The sequence below is a fragment of the Nuphar pumila genome, chromosome 14, assembly GCF_984573655.1.
Source record: "Nuphar pumila chromosome 14, dmNupPumi1.hap1.1, whole genome shotgun sequence".
Classification (NCBI taxonomy): domain Eukaryota; kingdom Viridiplantae; phylum Streptophyta; class Magnoliopsida; order Nymphaeales; family Nymphaeaceae; genus Nuphar; species Nuphar pumila.
Window position 1 is genome coordinate 74,595,520 of NC_143262.1, and position 20,852 is coordinate 74,616,371.

The 20,852-nt window shown below is 38.0% G+C and overlaps 1 protein-coding gene across 1 annotated transcript; it reads right to left on the bottom strand.

Annotated features, from left to right (window-relative positions):
- Positions 1–1,281: 1,281 nt before the first annotated feature.
- Positions 1,282–3,855, bottom strand: LOC149816986 (large ribosomal subunit protein eL42). Its single transcript, XM_089986843.1, has 4 exons — positions 3,787–3,855; positions 1,862–2,041; positions 1,700–1,774; positions 1,282–1,605 (listed from the first exon to the last, which is right to left on the bottom strand). The coding sequence occupies exons 1-4, from the start codon at positions 3,787–3,789 to the stop codon at positions 1,546–1,548; spliced, it is 318 nt and encodes a 105-aa protein (XP_089842969.1). The 5' UTR covers positions 3,790–3,855; the 3' UTR covers positions 1,282–1,545.
- Between the last annotated feature and the right edge of the window lie 16,997 nt (positions 3,856–20,852).

Consider the following 20,852-nt stretch of genomic DNA (forward strand, 5'->3'; position numbering starts at 1 on the left):
GTAAATCACATCATTAATGGAGTAGTCATCTGAACCAAAATAACAAAAAATAGTATAATAAAGTTGGCAATAATCATTTACACAACAATTGTAGCAAACTTTAACCCAGGTTCTATAATACCAGCCATGGATCTGAAGCACCCTTTAGGCTTTATTTGGGAGCCACTGTTGGAGAGGAGATAAGGGTGACGAGAGAAGTGATGAAAATGGGAAATGAGACTATCAACATTCAACACCATTCTCATCTCTGAAAATAAGGTCCAAACACCAGTGGTGGTATGGTGGTAATAAAAAACCCTCATTAAATAATGTCTCGGCTCTCATATTGGCTCCTAAACAGAGCCTCATAGAATGAAAAATTAACAGTGTACTTTGACACTAAGGCCCTGTTTGAAAACTAGTAGCTGGGATGGGAAGTGTCATTTCAGGAAGTGGCAGCTGCCAAATCCTGGATTTGGCAGCTAACACCTCTAGAGGTGTTAGCTGTCAATTCCATGTTTTAGTGTAAATACAATGTCACTTCCCATCCCAAATGCAGATCAACTTTTTGCCAAATGCATTAACTCCTATCCCAGTTTCTAGGTTCCAAACAGGGCCTAAGGCTCTGTTTGGAAACTAGGAATGGGAGTTGATACAATTGGTAAAAACTTGGTCAAATTACCTTGGTGGTGGACGTTTGGGAACTTATGCATTTGAGATGGGAAGTGAGATCCTTTCTCTTTTGTATTTACACTGACCAATGGAATTGATAGCTACCACCTGCGAAATCCATTCTTCCAATCCATAATCTCCAACAGACCACCAGTTTCCAAACAGAGCCTACAATATTTCCCATAAGACCACGATAAAAAAGCCAAGTTCAAAACTCAAAAGTCTTAGTCTAAAAATCCAATCGGCCACCAGGTTGCACCAGGGAGAGCTTGCAGCACACATGTGCATGCACGCACCAATGCAATTAAGTGCGTGTGTGGGTGTACAGCGAGCAGGCGACCTGTACCAGTATTTTCTCAATCTTGGGTTAACAGCCCTAGTTATTGCCATAAAATTAAAATACCTGGAAAATGGTACTACAACTTCAATACAACAGTTTCAAAGCAAAGCGACCATTGATGATAAACCAATTACCAAGGACCTTCACTGAAGAATGAAATATGAAAGCCACTGGTAGTTGCCTGGTCTGGAGATCGACCAATGCCCCTATGTATCTATCATAGTCTGCCAGACACCAATCTGAACTAAGAGAAACATTAACACTAATAAGAAACTTAACAAAGTTCAACATGGCTAGAAAAGAAAATATGATAAATAAAATCAAAGTGAACAAAAGTTCATATAAGTTGGCATTCCACCAAGTTTTAGTGCACGAGGTCCAACCCAAAAAAGAAAAGCCCCTGAAATGCTTTTCTTTGATACTTGCGCCCAAAACAATTAACACATGCTTGAAATCCTACATAACCATGATGATACTTCTAAGTCCTCCGATCATTGACCACAACCACAATGTCCAGGACAATGCCCATCTTCAATCTAAAGCAAACAATCCAACTAGAAGAGAGAGGTTCCTTTTCCTTTCTTATCTCCACCAATTTCAAAGTGCTTGCAGCGCTGCAGAACAAACATCCCAAATCGAATGTTAAAGAATATGGATAGCTAAATAGGGAAAACAAAAAACAATCAGAAGCATAGACAAATGGCACACCTTAATTGGATGCTGTGATACATGCTTGCAGCTTTGGCATTGCAACCTCAACACGATTTTCTTTGTTGTTTTGGCCTGCAAGAATCAAACACATCTAGTGAATGAAGAGGGGCTGTTGCCTTAATTTTCTAAAATTCTCCTTAGCTGAGGGGGATGGCATACCTTCTTGTGGAATACAGGTTTGGTTTGGCCACCATATCCAGACTGCTTCCGATCATAACGTCGCTTACCTTGAACAGCCAAACTATCCTTGCCCTTTTTGTACTGAGTAACTTTATGCAAGGTATGCTTCCTGCATTCCTTGCTCTTGCAATATGTTTTCTTAGTTTTTGGGACGTTCACCTGCATATATCATAATATTCAAATCGAAAATGGATGATAAATCCTCCAATAGACATGAACGTTATAGCATAATAAGCATATCATTTTGACTGTTACATTAAATCAGATTAGAAGTGACCTTAAAATGTGATGTGTGGTCAACTTGATAACTGTATCAGAATTCAACTTAGGATCAAGATCATTTTTTCAGAGCAATAGTTGCAGGACTATAACTGGATAAAAAAATATGTAATAGCAACATAGATGAATTATTGCAAAGATCATTCACAGTCTTTGCAATAATTTCTGAACCACTAGATATAGCATAATGATTTGTCAATGGATTTGCCCAGATTAGAGAACACACACATGCAACAGAAGCAAAGAGTATGATCCATGCACCGCAGTGTGATATCAGGTTATCTGTTTCAGCAAAGATCCCAACAGTCATATACTTGAGGGTTCAGAAGATAAACCATGGCATCTTTTCAGTTATTTTGAAGAACTTCAAAATGTTAAAAGTCCAAGGATCCATGAAAAAAAAAGCGGTCAAGGTACAAGTCATCCTGGAACGGAAATAATGAAACTCCTTCGTAACCAACCCACTTCTGAATGCCAACCACACCATGCTAAAGCCTACAGGTAAAGAAACATCACCACATACGGCAGTATACTACATAACATGATGCTGCCCACGAAGCTTCCAGGCATCATAAATGTCATTATTTTACAGAAAAACAGAGGACTACGGTACTTCTAGAGTTCATTCGTACAGGTAAAGAGACATCATCACATATTACAGTATCGCACATAGCACAATTTTTCCAACCAATCTTCGGGTCATCATAAGTATGTCATTTTCACCCAGCAAAACAAAGATGGACTACGGTAATTCTAGCGTCCACTTGTTGTTATCATACAAAATGTGTTAATTGTCCCTAAAAGATGGCAACCAGGAAAAGGATATACCACGGATGAAAAGAAGACGTCAACATGATTGGTAAGAAATTAGAAATCCAAAGGGAAGTTGCCATCTTCAAGCAAAATTTCCACCAGACTACCACCACGCTAAAATTGGCTTACATTAACAGATTCTCTCGCCTTATAACATGAGCTCGGGAACAGATCAACCCAAAATATCCTGTAATCTTGGTCTTAGGTCCCATGGACGAGCCAACGAATCGATGTTCTTCCCAAATATTTGCACAATGACATTTGCATCAATATCCATCTCTTATTTTGCACCAATAATTAGCATAGAATGGCACCCAACAATCAAACTAATGGGTAGAAACTACAGTTTTTGCATATCATCTGCAACAGATGAACTGCGGAAGGGACAAAGGCACATACACCCAAACGAAAAATCACATCTGTGTGTGTGTGAACAAGCACAAAACGTTTCTACTGAACTGTTTGATCAGAAAAACGTACAGACCCTACAGATCTATCCCTACAACAACAAAAGTTACAAGCCAAACACCGAAAACAAAACAAACGATCGAAAGTACCAAAAGGATAAACGACATCAAGTCATTAACCAAGTGAAGGAAAAGCGGTGACCATTGCTTCCACCAGCAACAATCAAATCTAAAAAAAAGAAAATATCAGGTAAAAAAAGCAGAATATAGCAAAATAACGGCCCCAAATTTCAGATTTTCAAGAGCGAAAGAGCTAATCTAGGAAGCATTTATTCAAACGCAGCATTTAACAATTCGAATCGATCGATGGAGCATGAACAGAGAGAGAGAGAGAGAGAGACGCACCATGGCTGCGGTTGAGGCGAAGAAGCTCTCAGGAAACGACGAGTGTGCTTATTGTTTAGGGTTTTGTTTAGGGTGGTGGAGGGAGAACCAAAGACCTAAAATAGGAGTGTCAATGGATCGAGTTTGACCTGAATCCGACCCGTACCATACACTATACGGTCGGGGTTGAAGGTCCCATTCAAATCAGCGTCGGATTCGAAGGTCCAAACAGAATGTGGGTCGGATTTGAAAGGTCCGATTAATATATAGAGCCGGGTATGGTTGGTGAAATTTTAACAGACTAGGGACAGCCCCAAGTTCTGATTATGATCTGCCATTTTTAATATTTTACCGGGTATGGTCATGGTCTGGTTCATGGAACCCTTATGGGTATGTTTGATGGCTTGTCCAGGGTTGGACGAAATGAACAAAAAGAACAGAACAGAACATTGGTTTTGTTCGTTATGCTATGTCCCAAATGTCCGTTGTTTGATGATGATGTGCGGACAACTTGGATAGTCAAGGATAATGAGTTGAATTACTTTGTTTTGAATCGTATAACCTGTATAACCTGATCCGTCCACCATTTTACATGTTTTAACAAATTTATTATGGTTTTTTGCCCGGATATGGATCCAATTACCGAATTATATCTAAAATCATGATTTTTTGAAATGAATATGGATTTGGAATTGGATTTTTACCTTGAATATTCTTTCAATTTTTTTCCATTCTACTAGTGTTATCTCCCCAACAAATTTCCAATCAAATTGTTATTCTTAATTTTCTACACAAATTCCCAATGCCAGTATTTGTCACCATGATTTAACATGATTGAATTATGCAGGAACATTGGACAGTGTTGTAGTCTTGGAGTATCCAATTCCTTTGCCACAGTTTGATTCACAAAGATATCAAGAAGCCAGAAGTTTAAGAGGGAACCCTATGTCTCATTAGAAAAGGGCATAGTTCTGATCTACTTTCAGTTTTTGGCATAACACCCTTTTAAGCAATTCACTCTACTGATTTCCCAATATCCCTCTATCTCATGATATTATTATACTTCATCACAGAAAATATTACACAACGTTACTTTGTTCTTAAATAAAAGATGTGAATATGCATAAAAAGCATCATCTTTGGTCAAATACCACAACCATAAGGACATCAACAAACCTTCTGCAATAAAATAGCTTCCTGTGGACATGTAGGAAACACCATTAGACCTATTTTCACCATTAAAAGGCCATAGCAACCCAATGATATCAAAAAGTAGATTGGCAACTAAAAAAACCAAAAGAATTTATAAAACATCAAGACACAGTTTCTTCAAACACGATATATGAGGATAAATAATGCAGTTCAAATCAATCAAGAATATGATACCCACCAAGCATGTATAGTTGTATGAGACAATTGATGATTTCAGTAAGGCAATCCAGATCGTAGATGTGGCCATAAGCAAGGCCATGATGTTGGGTTTAACCACCACGTTGGTGGTGGTTACCCACGATGTGGGTAACGCTTCCCCACATGAATGTGTTCCTTCCGTTAAACCTGAAATCAGAGGGAACGGTTACTCAACCGTTCCTATTTCGTGGCTTATAAAAGAGTTTCATGAGCGACCCTTTACATAAGCGCAATACAGAAATTTCAGTGAGGGAAAAAAGTCGACTCACCGGTAGCATTCGGAGGCTTGCGCTCTTGGTGGCAGCATACCGGCTGAGTTGAAGATTGTCCCTCTCCGGCGACCACAGCAGCTCCGTCAATGGCGGCATCAGGTACGTGTATGCTCTGTTTTTCTGTTTGTTATGCAGGGCCACCGCCATACAGAGATGCTGATTCAGTTGTCGCTGGAAAATCCCCAGCCGATTCTCTACATTGGGTTATGGGCCCACATCGCGTGTTCCGCTGCGCGAGGGTTCCGGCAACTGTCGCCATTGGGCGACAGTGTTTTCCGGCAACTGTCGCCATGAGGCGACAGAGCTTCTTCCGGCGGTAAAAGATCGTCGTGGGGCGATGTTGCAGGCTGTCGACAGATGGTCGCGGTGGGGCGACATGATGTTGACGGCAGCCGACGACTGCGCCGGTGACTATCACCGTTGGGCGACAGACAGCAAAAAAAAAACTTACCTATGTCATTTTCAATGCTTCGGCGTTGATCGTCGGCAGGCGCCGGGGTTGTTCGACGGCAGGCGTTCGCCGACTGCCGGCTGCATGGGTCGTCAGCAGGCGGCGGCAGAGGCCTGCTCCCTCTGCAATTGTTGTTGCAGTTGTTGTCGCCCCACCGTCGACTGCGGGGTGACCATTGGGTCACCGACGGTGGTGGCTGACACCTCCTCGCCGTCGGGGTTGCCGGTGATCGTTCGATCGTCGGAACCGGCGGCCACACCCTGCAACAAATGAAAAGGGTGAAATAGGGTTCAGAAAACCCTAATTCGACTCTTATCATTTTGTTTTTTTTTTTTTCGGGTCGGGTTCTTTTTTTTTCTGAACCGGACCCGCCCACCCGAATCTGATCCATAAAGTTGATTCGGATCGGATCAGGGATTCGGGTGGGGACCCGCTCGGGTCCGACCCGGATAAGGTAAACAACCGGGTCAGACCCGAATCCAGCGGTTACCAGGTCAAACCCGAATCCGGGTCTGACCCGGATTCAGTTATAACCGGGTCAGACCCGGATCCCGTTTTGTACCGGGTCTGACCCGGGTCCATTCAGTAGCGAGTCCGACCCAGATCCGATCAGTACCGGGTCCGACCCAGATCCGGTCAGTACCGGGTCAGACCCGGATCCAGACCATACCGGGTCCGACCCGGATCCAGTTTGCGGTAGGGTCTGACTCGGATCCAGAAGGGTCCAGGCACTATTTGGCCTGAACCGGATCAGGGACTGACTCAGTCCCCTTCCGGGACAGGTTCAGAGCCATTTTTGGCCGGTTCCTTCCAGTTTCTCACCGGTTCCGAGATGCTAAGACCATGTTTTCTTAAATATAAGAAAATACAGGGGTTTTGGCATACGGTTATAGGGTTTTAATGAACTTTTGTTCATATTTGATCCGGTTCATAAGGTTCAGAACCGGTTTGGACCCTTGGATGACCGGTTCGGGGCTATTTCAGACCGGTTCAGAGTGCTTTAAGACCGGTTCGTGGAACATATGACAGGTTCATTCAGTTTTAGAACTATTTCGAGAGTCATATGTCTGGTCCATTCGGTTTACAGACCATTTTAAGATATAATTTTGCATATTAGCATTAAGGATAATAGATGAATCAGTGTTTTCATGTCACCAAAGTGACTGAATACACGTGAGTCATAAATGAATTTTATACTATCACACAGTTCCTAAGCCGATATCCACATTGTACTTAGATTCATGAAACGATAGACGACCCAAAGGTAGTTTTTTCGTGTTTGGAATTTAAGTAGGGTAGAATAAGGTAAATGTGTCGAGATACATCACACATGAGTATCCAAAGGTACCTTGTGATGATGGTCTATCTTCACAAGAACCTTAGTTTTACCGAATATGGTCGGTAGGCGAAGTTGTTTCGTGTGTCGGAGCTCTTACCAAAGTAGGACTCTGATGACCCCCTTAACTCGCCTAGAAAGAAGCATATCAAGGGCCTTTATCATTTTGCTTTTTCTACTAAAGTTTTAGTCTCGTATGAATGTTTCTTGATACGTGTCTTTTGTCATGCAGTTTCTAGTTCTGTGTTTTTAGATGGCTCTAACTCTATACCTTTTCTAGATGGATCTAATTTTAGTGATTGGAAAGAAACTGTTTCTTTTGCATTAGGATATATGGATCTAGATTTGGCCCTAAGGATAGATGAACCCGCTGTCCTCACTGATCAGAGTACTGTTGATCAAAATATTGCTTTTGAGAAGTGGGAGCGCTCAAATAGACTTAGTTTGTTGCTTTTGCAATATAAAGTAGCTAAGAATATTCGAAGTGTTATCCCATAATGCAGAACAGTGAGGGAATTCATGAATGTCATTGAGGCACAGTTTGTAAGTTCAAACAAGGCCAGAGCCAGTACCTTGATGTCAAAACTAATATCTATGAAATATACTAGAGGGGGAAACATTCGCCAGCACATTTTGGAGATGAGAAACATAGCGTCTCAGCTGAATGACATGAAACTCACCATCTCTGATTCTTTCCTAGTGCATTTAGTTCTAACGTCCTTACCTTTGGAATACGGACCTTTCAAAATCTCGTAAAACACACATAATGATGAATGGACATTTAATGAACTCATGTCCAAGTGTGTTGAAGAAGAAGAGAGGACGAAAGATGAGAAGGTGCAGAGTGCACATATGGCTTCTCATACGTCCAAAGTAGCACCAAGGAAGAATGCATTTAAGAGAAATGCTAGGAAGAAGCCAACTGGGGATAAGTCATCCCAAGATAAGTAATCCAACTTTGCTCCCATAAAGTGCTTCTTTTGCAAGAAGAAGGGACACATAAAGGCAAATTGCATAAAGTACAAGAAGTGGTTGGAATAGAGAGGTAATTTGTCATTTATTTCTCATGAATGTAATTTATTACAAATTCTTGAAAATAGCTGGTGGATTGATTCTGGTGCTACTGTTCATATTTTCAACTGTCTACAGTTGTTTCTGAGCAGAAGGAAACCAACAATGCATGAGAAAAGCATCTATTCGAGAAATAAGATGTGTTCACATGTGAAGGGTGTTGGAACCTGCAGGATTACTCTAGATACGGGCGTAGTTTTAGATCTTCATGATGTCTTTTATATTCCATCGTATAGTAGAAACTTAATTTCAATTTCAAAGTTGGATAAATTTGGATATTGTTTTAAGTTTGAAAATTCCAAATTGTTCATATTCAGAAATTCAATTGAAATTGGTTCTACATCGGTTTATGATGGTTTATATAGATTGAATGTGAAGATCCAAACTCAGGAGTCTTTGACTTATGTATACGCATTGGTTGGAAATAAACGTAGCATGACAGATGATAAATCTTGCATGCTTTGGCATCGAAGGTTAGGTCATATCTCTGAAAAGAGAATAAAGAGACTGGTAAATGAAGGGATCTTGCAGTCTCTAGATTTTACTCACAATGACCCATGTGTTGATTGCATAAAGGCTAAGCATACAAACACATATAAAAAGGGTGCCAAACGCAGTAGTGAGATATTAGAAATAGTCCATACGGATGTATGCGGACCATTTTCTCCCTGTTACACAGGCAAAAAATATTTTGTCATCTTTATTGATGACTATTCTCGGTATATGTATCTCTACTTGATTTTCGAAAAATCTGATGTTTTTCAGATGTTTAAGGAATTTAAGAAAGAAGTAGAGAAACAAACCGATAAGGTTATTAAAATAGTCAGGTCTGATAGAGGTGGTGAATATTATGGTAGGTTTACTGAGATGGGGCAAAGGGAAGGACCATTAGCGCGATTTCTTAAAGAGGAAGACATTGTGCCTCAATATACCATGCCTGGTAGTGCCTATCAGAATGGTGTAGCTGATAGGAGAAATCGTACGCTTAAAGAAATGGTCAGGGCTATATTGAATTATTCAACACTTCCCATAAAGTTGTGGGGTGAAGCCTTAAGGACTGTTGTGCATATTTTGAATAAGGTTCCTACGAAATCTGTGCCTAAAACTCCTTATGAGTTGTAGACAGGTAGGAAATCATCACTGTCTTATATGCACATATGGGGATGTTCTGCAGAGGCTAAACTATATAACCCCCACATTAAAGCCTTTGATCCAAGAACAACCAGTGGATATTTCATTGGTTATCCAGAAAGATCAAAAGGGTACAAGTTTTATTGCCCATCTCACTCACCACAAATTGTTGAAACGGATAAGGCTAAATTCCTAGAAGATGATTCAGTAGGATTAAGTGCACTTCAAAGCATTGGTTTTGAGGAAATACAGGATCCAGTTTCATCACCTATTAAGGAAAACATTGAAAGATACCACATTGTTATTCCTAATGATGGTGTGGTTGATCATTCGATTGTTAATGCACAAATCCAAAGTGGACCTATTGTGGACAATGCGGAAGAGCACGAGCAGGATGGTTAGGTTTCATCTGAGCCTGAGGAACGACCTGTTTGGAGATCCACAAGGATTATGAGATCTGCCATACATCCTGATTATATGGTGTACCTTTAGGAGCCTGGTGATTTCATAGATATGGATGATGACCCGTTGACTTTTATGGAAGTTGTTGAAAGCAAACAATCTTTACACTGGATTGAAGCCATGAAAGAAGAGTTAGACTCTATGGCTAAAAATCAAGTGTGGGATCTTGTCACGTTACCTAAAGGAGTAAAGCTCGTAGGGTGTAAATGGGTCTTTAAGACCAAGAAGGACTCCAAAGGTAACATAGAGAGACATAAAGCAAGATTGGTTGCTAAAGGATTCACCCAGATGGAGGGCATTGACTATAATGAGACATTTTCTCCTGTCTCAACTAAGGAGTCAATGAGGATTATTCTGGCCCTCGTAGCTCATTATGACTTAGAGCTACATCAGATGGATGTGAAAACAGCGTTCCTCAACGGGGATTTGAATGAATAGGTATACATGGAACAACCTCTTGGTTTCTCTAAAAATGATCGTTTGGTTTGTAAGCTTAACAAATCAATATATGGACTTAAACAGGCCTCTCGACAATGGTATATCAAATTTTCCCAAGTCATTGTGACTTTTGGGTTTACAAAAAATATTATTGATCAATGCATATACCTTAAGGAAAGTGGGAGTAAGTTCATTATATTGATGTTGTATGTGGATGACATCTTACATGCAACCAACGATATGAAGTTACTTTCAGAGACAAAACAGTTTCTTGCATCACATTTTGATATGAAAGATATGGGTGAGGCTGCTTACGTTCTTGGCATTGAGATTCGTCGAGACCGAGCAAAAGGTTTTCTAGGCCTCTCCCAAAGATCCTATATAGAAAAGGTGTTAAAGCGATATGGGATGAAGAATTGTTCTCCTACTTCTACACCCATATCAAAAGGTGACAAGCTGAGCCTAAAGGATTGTCCACAGAACGATATTGACAAAGCACAGATGAGTGCTTATCCATATGCATCAGTTGTTGTCAGCTTGTAGTACGCGCAGACATGTTCTCGACCAGATATTTCTTTTGCAGTAGGGGTACTTGGCAGATTTCAGTCTAATCCAGGTTTACCCCATTGGAAGGCTGCCAAGAAAGTCTTGTGGTACTTGCAAGGGACAAAAGACTATATGTTAACGTATCATAAAGTTGATCACCTCAAGGTCATTGGCTACTTAGATGCGGATTTAGGAGGATGCCTTGATAGTAGAAAGTCTACTACTGGGTACGTCTTCTTACTTGCTGGGGGAGCGATCTCTTGGAGGAGTGGAAAGCAGACGACCACTGCTGCCCACACCATGGAGGCAGAATTCATTGCATTGTACGAGACTACTTCGCAGGCTATATGGTTAAAGAACTTCATATCACAGTTAATGGTGGTCGATTCCATTGGGAAGCCACTGAAGGTCTACTGTGATAATGAAGCTGCGGTGTCCTTTTCGAACAACAACAAAAGTACTACGTCATGCAAGCATATGGAATTGAAGTATTTTGTTGTTAAAGAAAGGACGAAGAATCATTTAGTGCATATTGTCAATATTGGTACCAAAGAGATGATCGTTGATCCTCTTACTAAAGGGCTAGCACCGGGATTATATTCCGAACATGTAATGAGGATGGGATTGTTAAACTCTTTTTGACATATGCTAAAGTGATCACTTTCAGTTTTTGATTCTCATTATAGTTGTTGTCAATCTCCTAAGGAATAAAGATTCAACTAAGGACCTTTAGAATATAATAAAAAGGTCATTCTATTCATCAAGTTATTCTCATAAGGTTTTCTGGTTAAAGGGTTTATCGTCGGAACAAGTGAGAGAATGTTGAGTTTAACCACCACGTTGATGGTGGTTACCCACGATGTGGGTAACGCTTCCCCACATGAATGTGTTCCTTCCGTTAAACCTGAAATCAGAGGGAACAATTACTCAACCATTCCCATTTCGTGGCTTATAAAAGAGTTTCATGAGCGACCCTTTACATAAGCGCAATACAGAAATTTCAGTGAGGGAAAAAGGTCAACTCACCGGTAGCATTCGGAGGCCTGCGCTCTTGGTGGCAGCATACCGGCTGAGTTGAAGATTGTCCCTCTCTGGCGACCACAACAGCTCCGTCAATGGCAGCATCAGGTACGCGTATGCTCTGTTTTTCTGTTTGTTATGCAGGGCCACCGCCATACAGAGATGCTGATTCAGTTGTCGCTGAAAAATCCCCAACCGATTCCCTACACATGATTCTAAGAAAGTGCTTCATCAGATTAAATAAAAACATTTCCCTTGTTGGCACCTTTTAGACTGTAAAGGAAAAGGTAAAATATGTTTTGGTTAAATCCAGTTGGAAATAAAATTATCAGACACATTTCGCAAGCAAGAAGTAGGATGATAATATATTGTGTGTCGTCAAAGAATACATCAGCAACACCATACAACAGGAAGAGCTAAAACATTTCAGATGATTAAAACTCAATACCTAATTCACCAAAGAAGTGGCATCAATTTACTAAGGTCTTATCTTGACGGAGGCATATATGTTGTTCAAACTTAAAAGCAACTTGCCAAAATATATTATAGATATAAAGACTTTAATATTTGAAAGGTTTGTCAACATTCATAAGGTTCGAAGGACAGGTAACATCACACATCTAAAGTTAATTCCTTTAGACTAACATCATCAAAATGTGTATCCAACTTATTAGTTGGATTTCCATTTTATGGTAAAGCTGATTATTTTTTCTTCTCGAAAGAAAAGAAAATGGTAAAGCTGAAATTATCTTATAGAAACTCCAAACATTATTCATCCAAGTTTTTAATGGAAATTTTTGGACAAGTTTCTACATTACATAAGCAAAAGTATCCCTTAGAAACTTGGATTTTCAACTAAAGTTTGATCACTTTCCAATATCTAGTCAGACAAGAACTTAGTGGGACTTCTAGTAAGCACTGCTCATCCAACTTACTAGATGGAATTTATTGTAATGCAATAAATTCCAAATAGAACTCCCTTATAGATTTTAATGTGAAAATCTTTGCACGTTTTTGCTCCCTTAAAAATAAATATTTAATCGCAAAAATATTTCACTGGGCCTGAATCCCAACTAAATTTAGGCCTCTTTCAGAATACATATACATCATATATGTTTCGGTGAAATCTATGTGGTAGCTAAATTTTCATAACTATACAAGTCCAAAACTACCATAAAATAAGATGCTCACTACATCTACTGGAACGTACAGAAGTTCAACATGGGCTAAAATATCCGACCAAAATTTCTCTATTGGATAGTTATGGTAGTCCAAAATGCCTCAAGAGTTCTAGGCAATACAAACTAATATCGCCATTCAAGATATCAAGAGATAGCCAACACAAACGCAATATCCAAAAGGAACCCAAATCAAAGATTTGGCTTATGTCATTATGTGTAGAACTTTTGTGATCGCCTATATCATTGCATTATATTTTGGTTATTGAAATTCAACTTTTCTAGTAATACTCAAGCTCGGTTCTGCAAAGAGACTTTGTTTTTCATCTATTTTATCACTTGACAACATAATCTTCATTGTAGAGAAAAAACGAAAAAAAATGCAAAATCAACCACCCAAAAGATCCCCACTTATTCACCTCGTCCCCTACTTGAGTGTGTGTGTGTGTGTGTGTTGGGACTCACCGGTTCGACTCCTCATGCAGCCACGCTACACCGGAAAACCTCACCGTCAGCCGCTAGGGTTCCATTGTTGAGAGGCACTCGTTGTGTTGCCGAAGGGACGCCCCCTCTTGGCACTGAAGGCGGTGGTGCCGCCACCTGCCGCTCCAGCGAAGCCCTTGCACGGAGAGAGAGATAGACACGCATCAACGGGTGAGATGCGCCCATCGATGCATTTTTTTTCATCTTCTTTGTTCCTGTTCTTTTTGTAACAGAGGGGGAGGTGGATCGAAAATTACAGACATTTATGGATGCGGCGGATGCGCCAAACGTTGTCTGCCGCATCCAACATTTGTCGGATTTCGCTGTTCCTAGCGGGATTTTTGTCTGAATCCCACTGAGAACGGCATATCAAACATGCCCTATAGGATCCAGGTATGTTTTTTCTTTGTTTAGTTGATTAAATTTAGTGACATCATCTCAAATTAGGTCTGGATTTGGTTTTATCACAGCTCAAATTAAACCAAATCCGACCAATTGACACCCCTACCTAAAATAGAGATTTGCAAAAATAACACACAAGTCCCTTAGGGTATGTTTGACGGCACGTCTCACATATCATGTGGGACAAAAAACATAAAAAGTTCATATTTTTTAACAAACGTGGGATGTGGTAGACGCGTGGAACACCATTTGCCGTGTCTATTATTTCTTGTTTTTTTTGTTCTACATACCCCTCTATTACAAAAATAATAGTGATGGGCGAAACAATTTAAAAAAAAAAGTATCGACGGGTGTGCTTTGCCCTTCAATGTGTCTCTCTCTCTTCCCACCTTCTCTTTTCAAAACTAAGGGAGATCCACTCATCTTGTGATCGGAGGAAGGGGGGACGACATCTCCATTTCGGCATAAGACTGTTCAAAAATTGGTGCAGTTGACGATGATGATCTCGCTTGTTGTCGCCACAACGACCACCACCATTGATCCGACGACCTTGTAGTGGAGCATTTTGATTTGGCACACATTTTTTATGGGTACTTGGTCGGAGGCTTTCTTGTCCATGTGAAAGAAGCTTCGCTTGAACGCCTCCTTCCATCTCGAAAAATCATGGTTGTTCTCGGCTAACAATGGCGGTTGTCGTCAACCTCCAGTGGACTGGCAGAATTTCTTTCAGCGCTCCTCTTCTCCTTGCTAGTAATCATCGTGGCGTTCATCCTCTTCTCGCTAAAAATGGCATATGTGTCCTTCCTCCCCTCTCCGGCAGGGTGCCTTCATCAAGGCCAATCTTTCAGAAGCTCCACCCATCATCATTCATTGGGAATCTAGGCATGTGTGTCAGCGTCCTCCTTCAGCCATGTGCCAATAGAAAAAGATGGTTGGGTTGCTAGTGTGAATTCTCATCATGGCTTTAGCTGTTAGGATATTCATTGTGGTCGTCAATGTAATTTGACCCATTATCTATGACTTTCCAAGTTGTCCACACATCGTCATCAAAAAGCGAACATTTGGAACCCAACATCTAAGTATGGTCCAAACAAACGTTGGACTTAGAATAATTGTTACAGAACGAGTTTTGTCTTTCCTCCAACCTTGGACAAGTCATTAAACATACCCTTAATGTACCTTTTTTTTTGTGTTAGACCTACATTTGAATTTTTTTTATTTAGCCATCAATACCTTTTTTTTTAAACTATCAACCTTAGATAAGAAAAGGATATTGGGGTCACCAACACCTAAACCCTTAGGGAGCTCACTAGTTAAAGTTGTTTGCACATCCAGTGAGAGTCAAACTTAGGACAAAGGGGCTTTCTACCCAAACTTGTTACTCCTTGGGTGAATCAACACATTAAATTTAATCATCTATATCCTTGGTTTTAGAGAGACTGACTTGAAACATCCAATTGTGATGCATGTCGTATTTTTTAAATATTAAAAATCGATAATTTAGAATTTTCATAAATATTTAAGTATCCAAAAATCATATTTTTTTGTTTAGAAGTATGGTCCAACAATTGATTTTTAGCAAATGAATCATGTTGAATGCATCCCTAGGGTTGGATATGCAAAAAAAGCATCTTAAGTGCCTTACTCACACTTTAGTTAGAAAGAAGATTAGGTCATGTTGAACATGAGCTTTTTTGCTCATGCCAACATCGTGGCCATCCGTTTTGTATTTTGAAAAGTTAAAAAGTCAATAGAACAGTTATATGCTACATGTCATTCATCCAAAATGCAAACAAATGGCCACAATGTTGGCATGAGCAAATAGCTGATGTTGAGCATGACCTGATATGCTTCCCTTTAGTTCCCATATTTTCAATTCTCATATTCTAGTTCACAACCTCAAAGGAATTATGTAAACCTTGCATGAGTTCATCATTTACCATGTATGCTGGTGAGGCGAATAACACAACTGTTCTCAGGAAATGAAAGTGTATTTAAGGTTTTGGCAAGGCCGTGGAGGGAGAACCGAAGCCCAAAAATAGGGGTGTTAATGGATTGAATTTAACCCAAACCCCATATTTAAGTATCCAAAGATCATATTTTTTGATAAAAAGTAAGGTTCAAACAATTGATTTCTAGCAAATGAGCTACGTGGAACACATCCCTAGGGTTGAATATGCAAAAAAAGTATCTGAAATGAGGGAGAACCGAAGCACCAAAAAATAGGAATGTTAGTGTATATTAGTGGATCGTGTTTGACCCAAAATTTGATCTGTACCATACCATATAGGGTAAAGGTTTGGTGAGCAATAAAAAGACCGAATTAGAATCTGGGTCCGATTAATACATGGATCCAAGTATGTTTTGAGAAATTTCATGCCAGACCCGGGCCCGATTCAAGTTCTAACTAAGATCTGCAATTTTTTAATGTAAAAAAGATAAAAAATATATATATTATTTTACAGGGTATGGTCTCGGTATGGTTCATGGAATCCTTATAAGATACAGGTATGGCTTCTCTTATGGTGAGTCTCGTTAGACCCAGTCCCGACTCGGTACCATCATCTCAAATCAAGTATGGATTTGGTTGCACTTGGGTTCGAACCAAACCCAACCCATTGACACCCCATACAAAATTACAAAAATATCACAAAAATCACTTATCTGCTTTTTTTTCTGATAGACCTACATTTGAATTTTTTTATTTAGCAATCCACGCCTTTTTTTTCTCTTTTTTTAACGATCAACCTTATCTAATAATCGGTTCATTTAATGGGGTCACCAACATCCAAACCCTTATGGAGCTTACTAGTGAAAGTCATATCCATGCCTAGTGAGAGTCGAAACTAGGAGAAAGGGGTCAATACTCTCTCCAAATTTGTTGATGCTTGGGTAAAATAACACATCAAATTTAATCATCTATATGCTTGATTTTAGAGTGACAGACTCAATTGCAATACATAAGTCACATTTTTTAAATATTAAAAATCGATAGTTCAAGAATTTCATTGATGAAAAGGTAGTATGCAAAAAGTATCTAAACTCAGTTTAGTTCCCATATTTCCAATTCTCATATTTTAGTTCACAACCTTGGAATTATGTGAACTTTGCATGATTTCATCATTTAGAAAGGTGCATCACCTTCTATTTGATAAGTCTTCCTCAGGATGCAAGGCTATATTATAGAAAATCACTTTAAGGGGGAGTTGAAAATTAAAGTAGTTTTTTTAAATTTGAGTTAGGTTATCTTTATTTTTATTTGAATGATTTATTGAAGGTATTTTTGTCATTTGTGTTAGTAGGCCTCACTTGCATACCAAAACCCATTACCCTCATTCTTTTTTGACTAATCATTTACATCGTTGAAAACCCATCTTCTTCCTTTTTTTGACTAAATTCTCTCGATTCTTTTCAACAACAAAAACCAATTCTCCAAAATTTAACTAGAGATCAAAGTAATGTTAAAGTTTTACCATGTGAATATAGGTTATAAAGATCATGCCTAAAAACACGTGCTCATTTTTATTTTAAAAGTACTCATTGTTATGAAAGATGGGTTAAACTTTTCTTTTCTCATACATGCTCTAGTTGGAACACTTAAAGTTACAAAAGGTGAAAACCCAAAATTTTCCTTCATTTTATTTAAGATTACTTCATAAATTTTAGATACTATCAACTCAATGTCAAATCTTGACTTTTTTGTTTGTCCATATATCATCTCAAAAGAATTGGTTCCCCCTAATCATCTATATATTGAGAATGATATTGTTTTTCAATGTTTTAAGCCATGTTTGATAAATTATATGTATTCAATATGATCCATTTGTTAGGAATTAACTTTTATAACATGTTTATGTTTTTCAATCAAAAAAATATAATTTTATGTGTTTTCAAATTTTGTAAAAATTATAAACCATTGATTTTTTTAATGCTTATAAAAACCTGCTCACATGCCATAATTGGATTATTCAAAAGCCAATTTCTACTAAACAAATCATGTAAATTACGAAAGTAAGGCTAGATTCCAAAAAACATAGAAAAAAAAAAATGAAATTTGAGATTGTCCACACCCTCCTGCTATTGGGATGTAAAAATATATGATGGTTCTATATCATGACACCATACAATCACACACACTTTTTATTTTATAGATCTAGCCACTAAATGCCAGACCTAACTATACATATGTATTTAACATGATTTATTTGCTATATGAGAAGGTTCTATCATGATGTCATAATATTTCATTTTTTGAGATGGTGAAAATCAATGGCTCACAATTTATAAAAGTAAAGGCAGCTTAAAAATGATATAAAACATCGTATTTGAGTCAACTTTAACATATGAAAGTAATAAATAACATATCCCAAACATGATCCAAAGTTTAAGTTTTGCTTTTGGAGCTTAGATCTATGTAAAACAAGTGTGTACCACGGTGGATCCACGAAAATTGAAAGGGAAAAGCGGGGTAAATCTGAAAAAGAGTTTGATTTTGAAAATTGAATTTGAGACACAAGGGAACGTGGGATCTGCTCTTCAAGTTGTGTGCCTTTCTTACTCCATTTAGCAAGGATCATCTTCAAAATAAACTTTAAACTATTCAAAGGTTGGGTTAAAACTTGCAAGCAACTCGTACTTTGTGCACATGTCCTAAAAGAAGATGAGGTTGATGATGCAAGATACCGCAAATGCTCACGAGCTTACGTAGCCCTCCTAAGATGTTGACTTTGATGAGTGACAAATTCGACAATATCTCTAAAGGGCACGAGCTAAGGGATGTCTGAACGAGACAAAATGAATCATAAGAGAGGTGATCTAGACCTGTATTTGGTAGGTAGATCCGATAGAGTGAGGGTATCTGGGCTATGTGAGGTTCTCACAACAACAACACTCTCACACTCAAGACCTATATGCCAAACTAGGGTGCCTAGGCCTCTATTTATAATTTTAATTTAAACCTAAGAGTTTTTATATCTAAGGATTCAAATCCAACTTCTAATGACATTACATGACCCTATTGGATGAAGGCTTGAATGTTGTTTTCTGATTTGTCAGAGTTATCTTACTTAAAGGCTAAGGTTTCTGAGATGAGAAGATAGACAAGATGGGTTTACAAAATTTTGTAATAGGGATTATGTTCAATTAATCGGAGTTTTGAGTTTTTACGATAAGAATGAGAAATTTATTGAGGTTTATCTTCATTTTACGTGTGAATCTGAATCAATTGAGCCAAATAACTTGCTAATGACACATTGTGAAGTGCTAGCGACACTTCAAAATGCCAATGACACATGAGGTTTTTTTCTAACAATAATTTAGGGTTTTTGGACATTGCTAATGACAATCCAATTCCTAACAACAATCTGATTGTTGTTAGTAGACAAATTGTACCATATCGACAAGTTAGCTTGTTTTGATTATAACTTCATATATGGATGTTACATTGAGGTGATTTTTATGCATTAAAAAACTATATCTTCTACCTTAATTTATCTTTTAAATGCAAAACCAAATTTGATAGTTTTGGAGGTAAAAAATACAAGAATTTTATTAAACAAGTCACTTTGTTTGTCATAACTTTCTATTATGATGTAATATTGACCTAATTTTTGTTTTGTTCGAAAGCTAAAAATATAGTCTAGATTAAAATAACTTTAAAAAAGTAAAAAACAATGAATTTTGGCATACAACCTCTGCCACAAAATGATTTGATCAAAATTGAGATATTTACACCTACCACAACGAGTGAATATATATAGTGAGAGAAGGTGGTAGTTGCTAACCACATTCTAAGTTAACCAACAGCATACTACACATGACATGATGGTCGCATGCTAAAAAATTACAAAAACAACTAAAGGCTATTTTTCATAAAAAAAATGAGTGAGTTGAGGAGCTGGCTAAGTACTGCCATTTCTCTCTCTCTCACACACTCTCTCTCTCTCAAACATTGAACGATAGTTTCACAAGATTAATTTTGTACATGTTCATGCTTGCTCAAATGCATTTCAAATTTAAACCTATACTTTAAATATGGAATTGATAAAATAGTTGAACTAATGTTCTTTTTTTAATCTTGTACATCATCTCCAATTCTCTTTAAACATGCCACAACAACGTCACAAGCCAACGTCAATGATTAGAAATATATCATCTAATAACAAATAATAAATAACAAATAATAAATAACAAATGAAATAATTCTAATGACACTAGGCTTGTGCAACTTATTGAGATAAATCTTTTAATTCAATAAAAATTCACAACATAATCATGTGTCGACCATACTGCCAAGGCCTCCCTTGCAACTTAACATATTATTAACATAATATGGGAAAGAATTGATGATATATGCATTGAATTAGAAAAAATAAGTCATTTTCTCAAAATGGAAGATATAGAAATATTTACATATAGCCACCTAAATCTTATATATTTACTTCATGCACTATTAAAAATTATAGATAGATGCCTAAAGTATTTAGAAATTACAAATGTAGATGCTTAATTTAGTTTTTATCAACTTAATTGTGGCTAACATTTAACCATTCCCAGCTAATTACGTATTTTTAACATAGAAGTAACACTATTTAAATATCAAAGGACAATTTACAAAATATATAAATAAATAATGAAAAACAAATATACAAACCATGTAGATGTTGAAATTGCTAAAATTATATTTGAGACTTATGTTAATTACCAATAAATTTAACTACGGTGATATTTGTTAAATAGTTTTGGTATATTTTGTTGTATTTTTAATTGTTGGATGAGTCGTGAATGCATGCACAATACAAATTTGATATCATTGAAAGTGCTTGTCTAACATGAAATAACAAACTATTCCAACGAGAATTATCACCTTTGTATCAAAACACATGCAC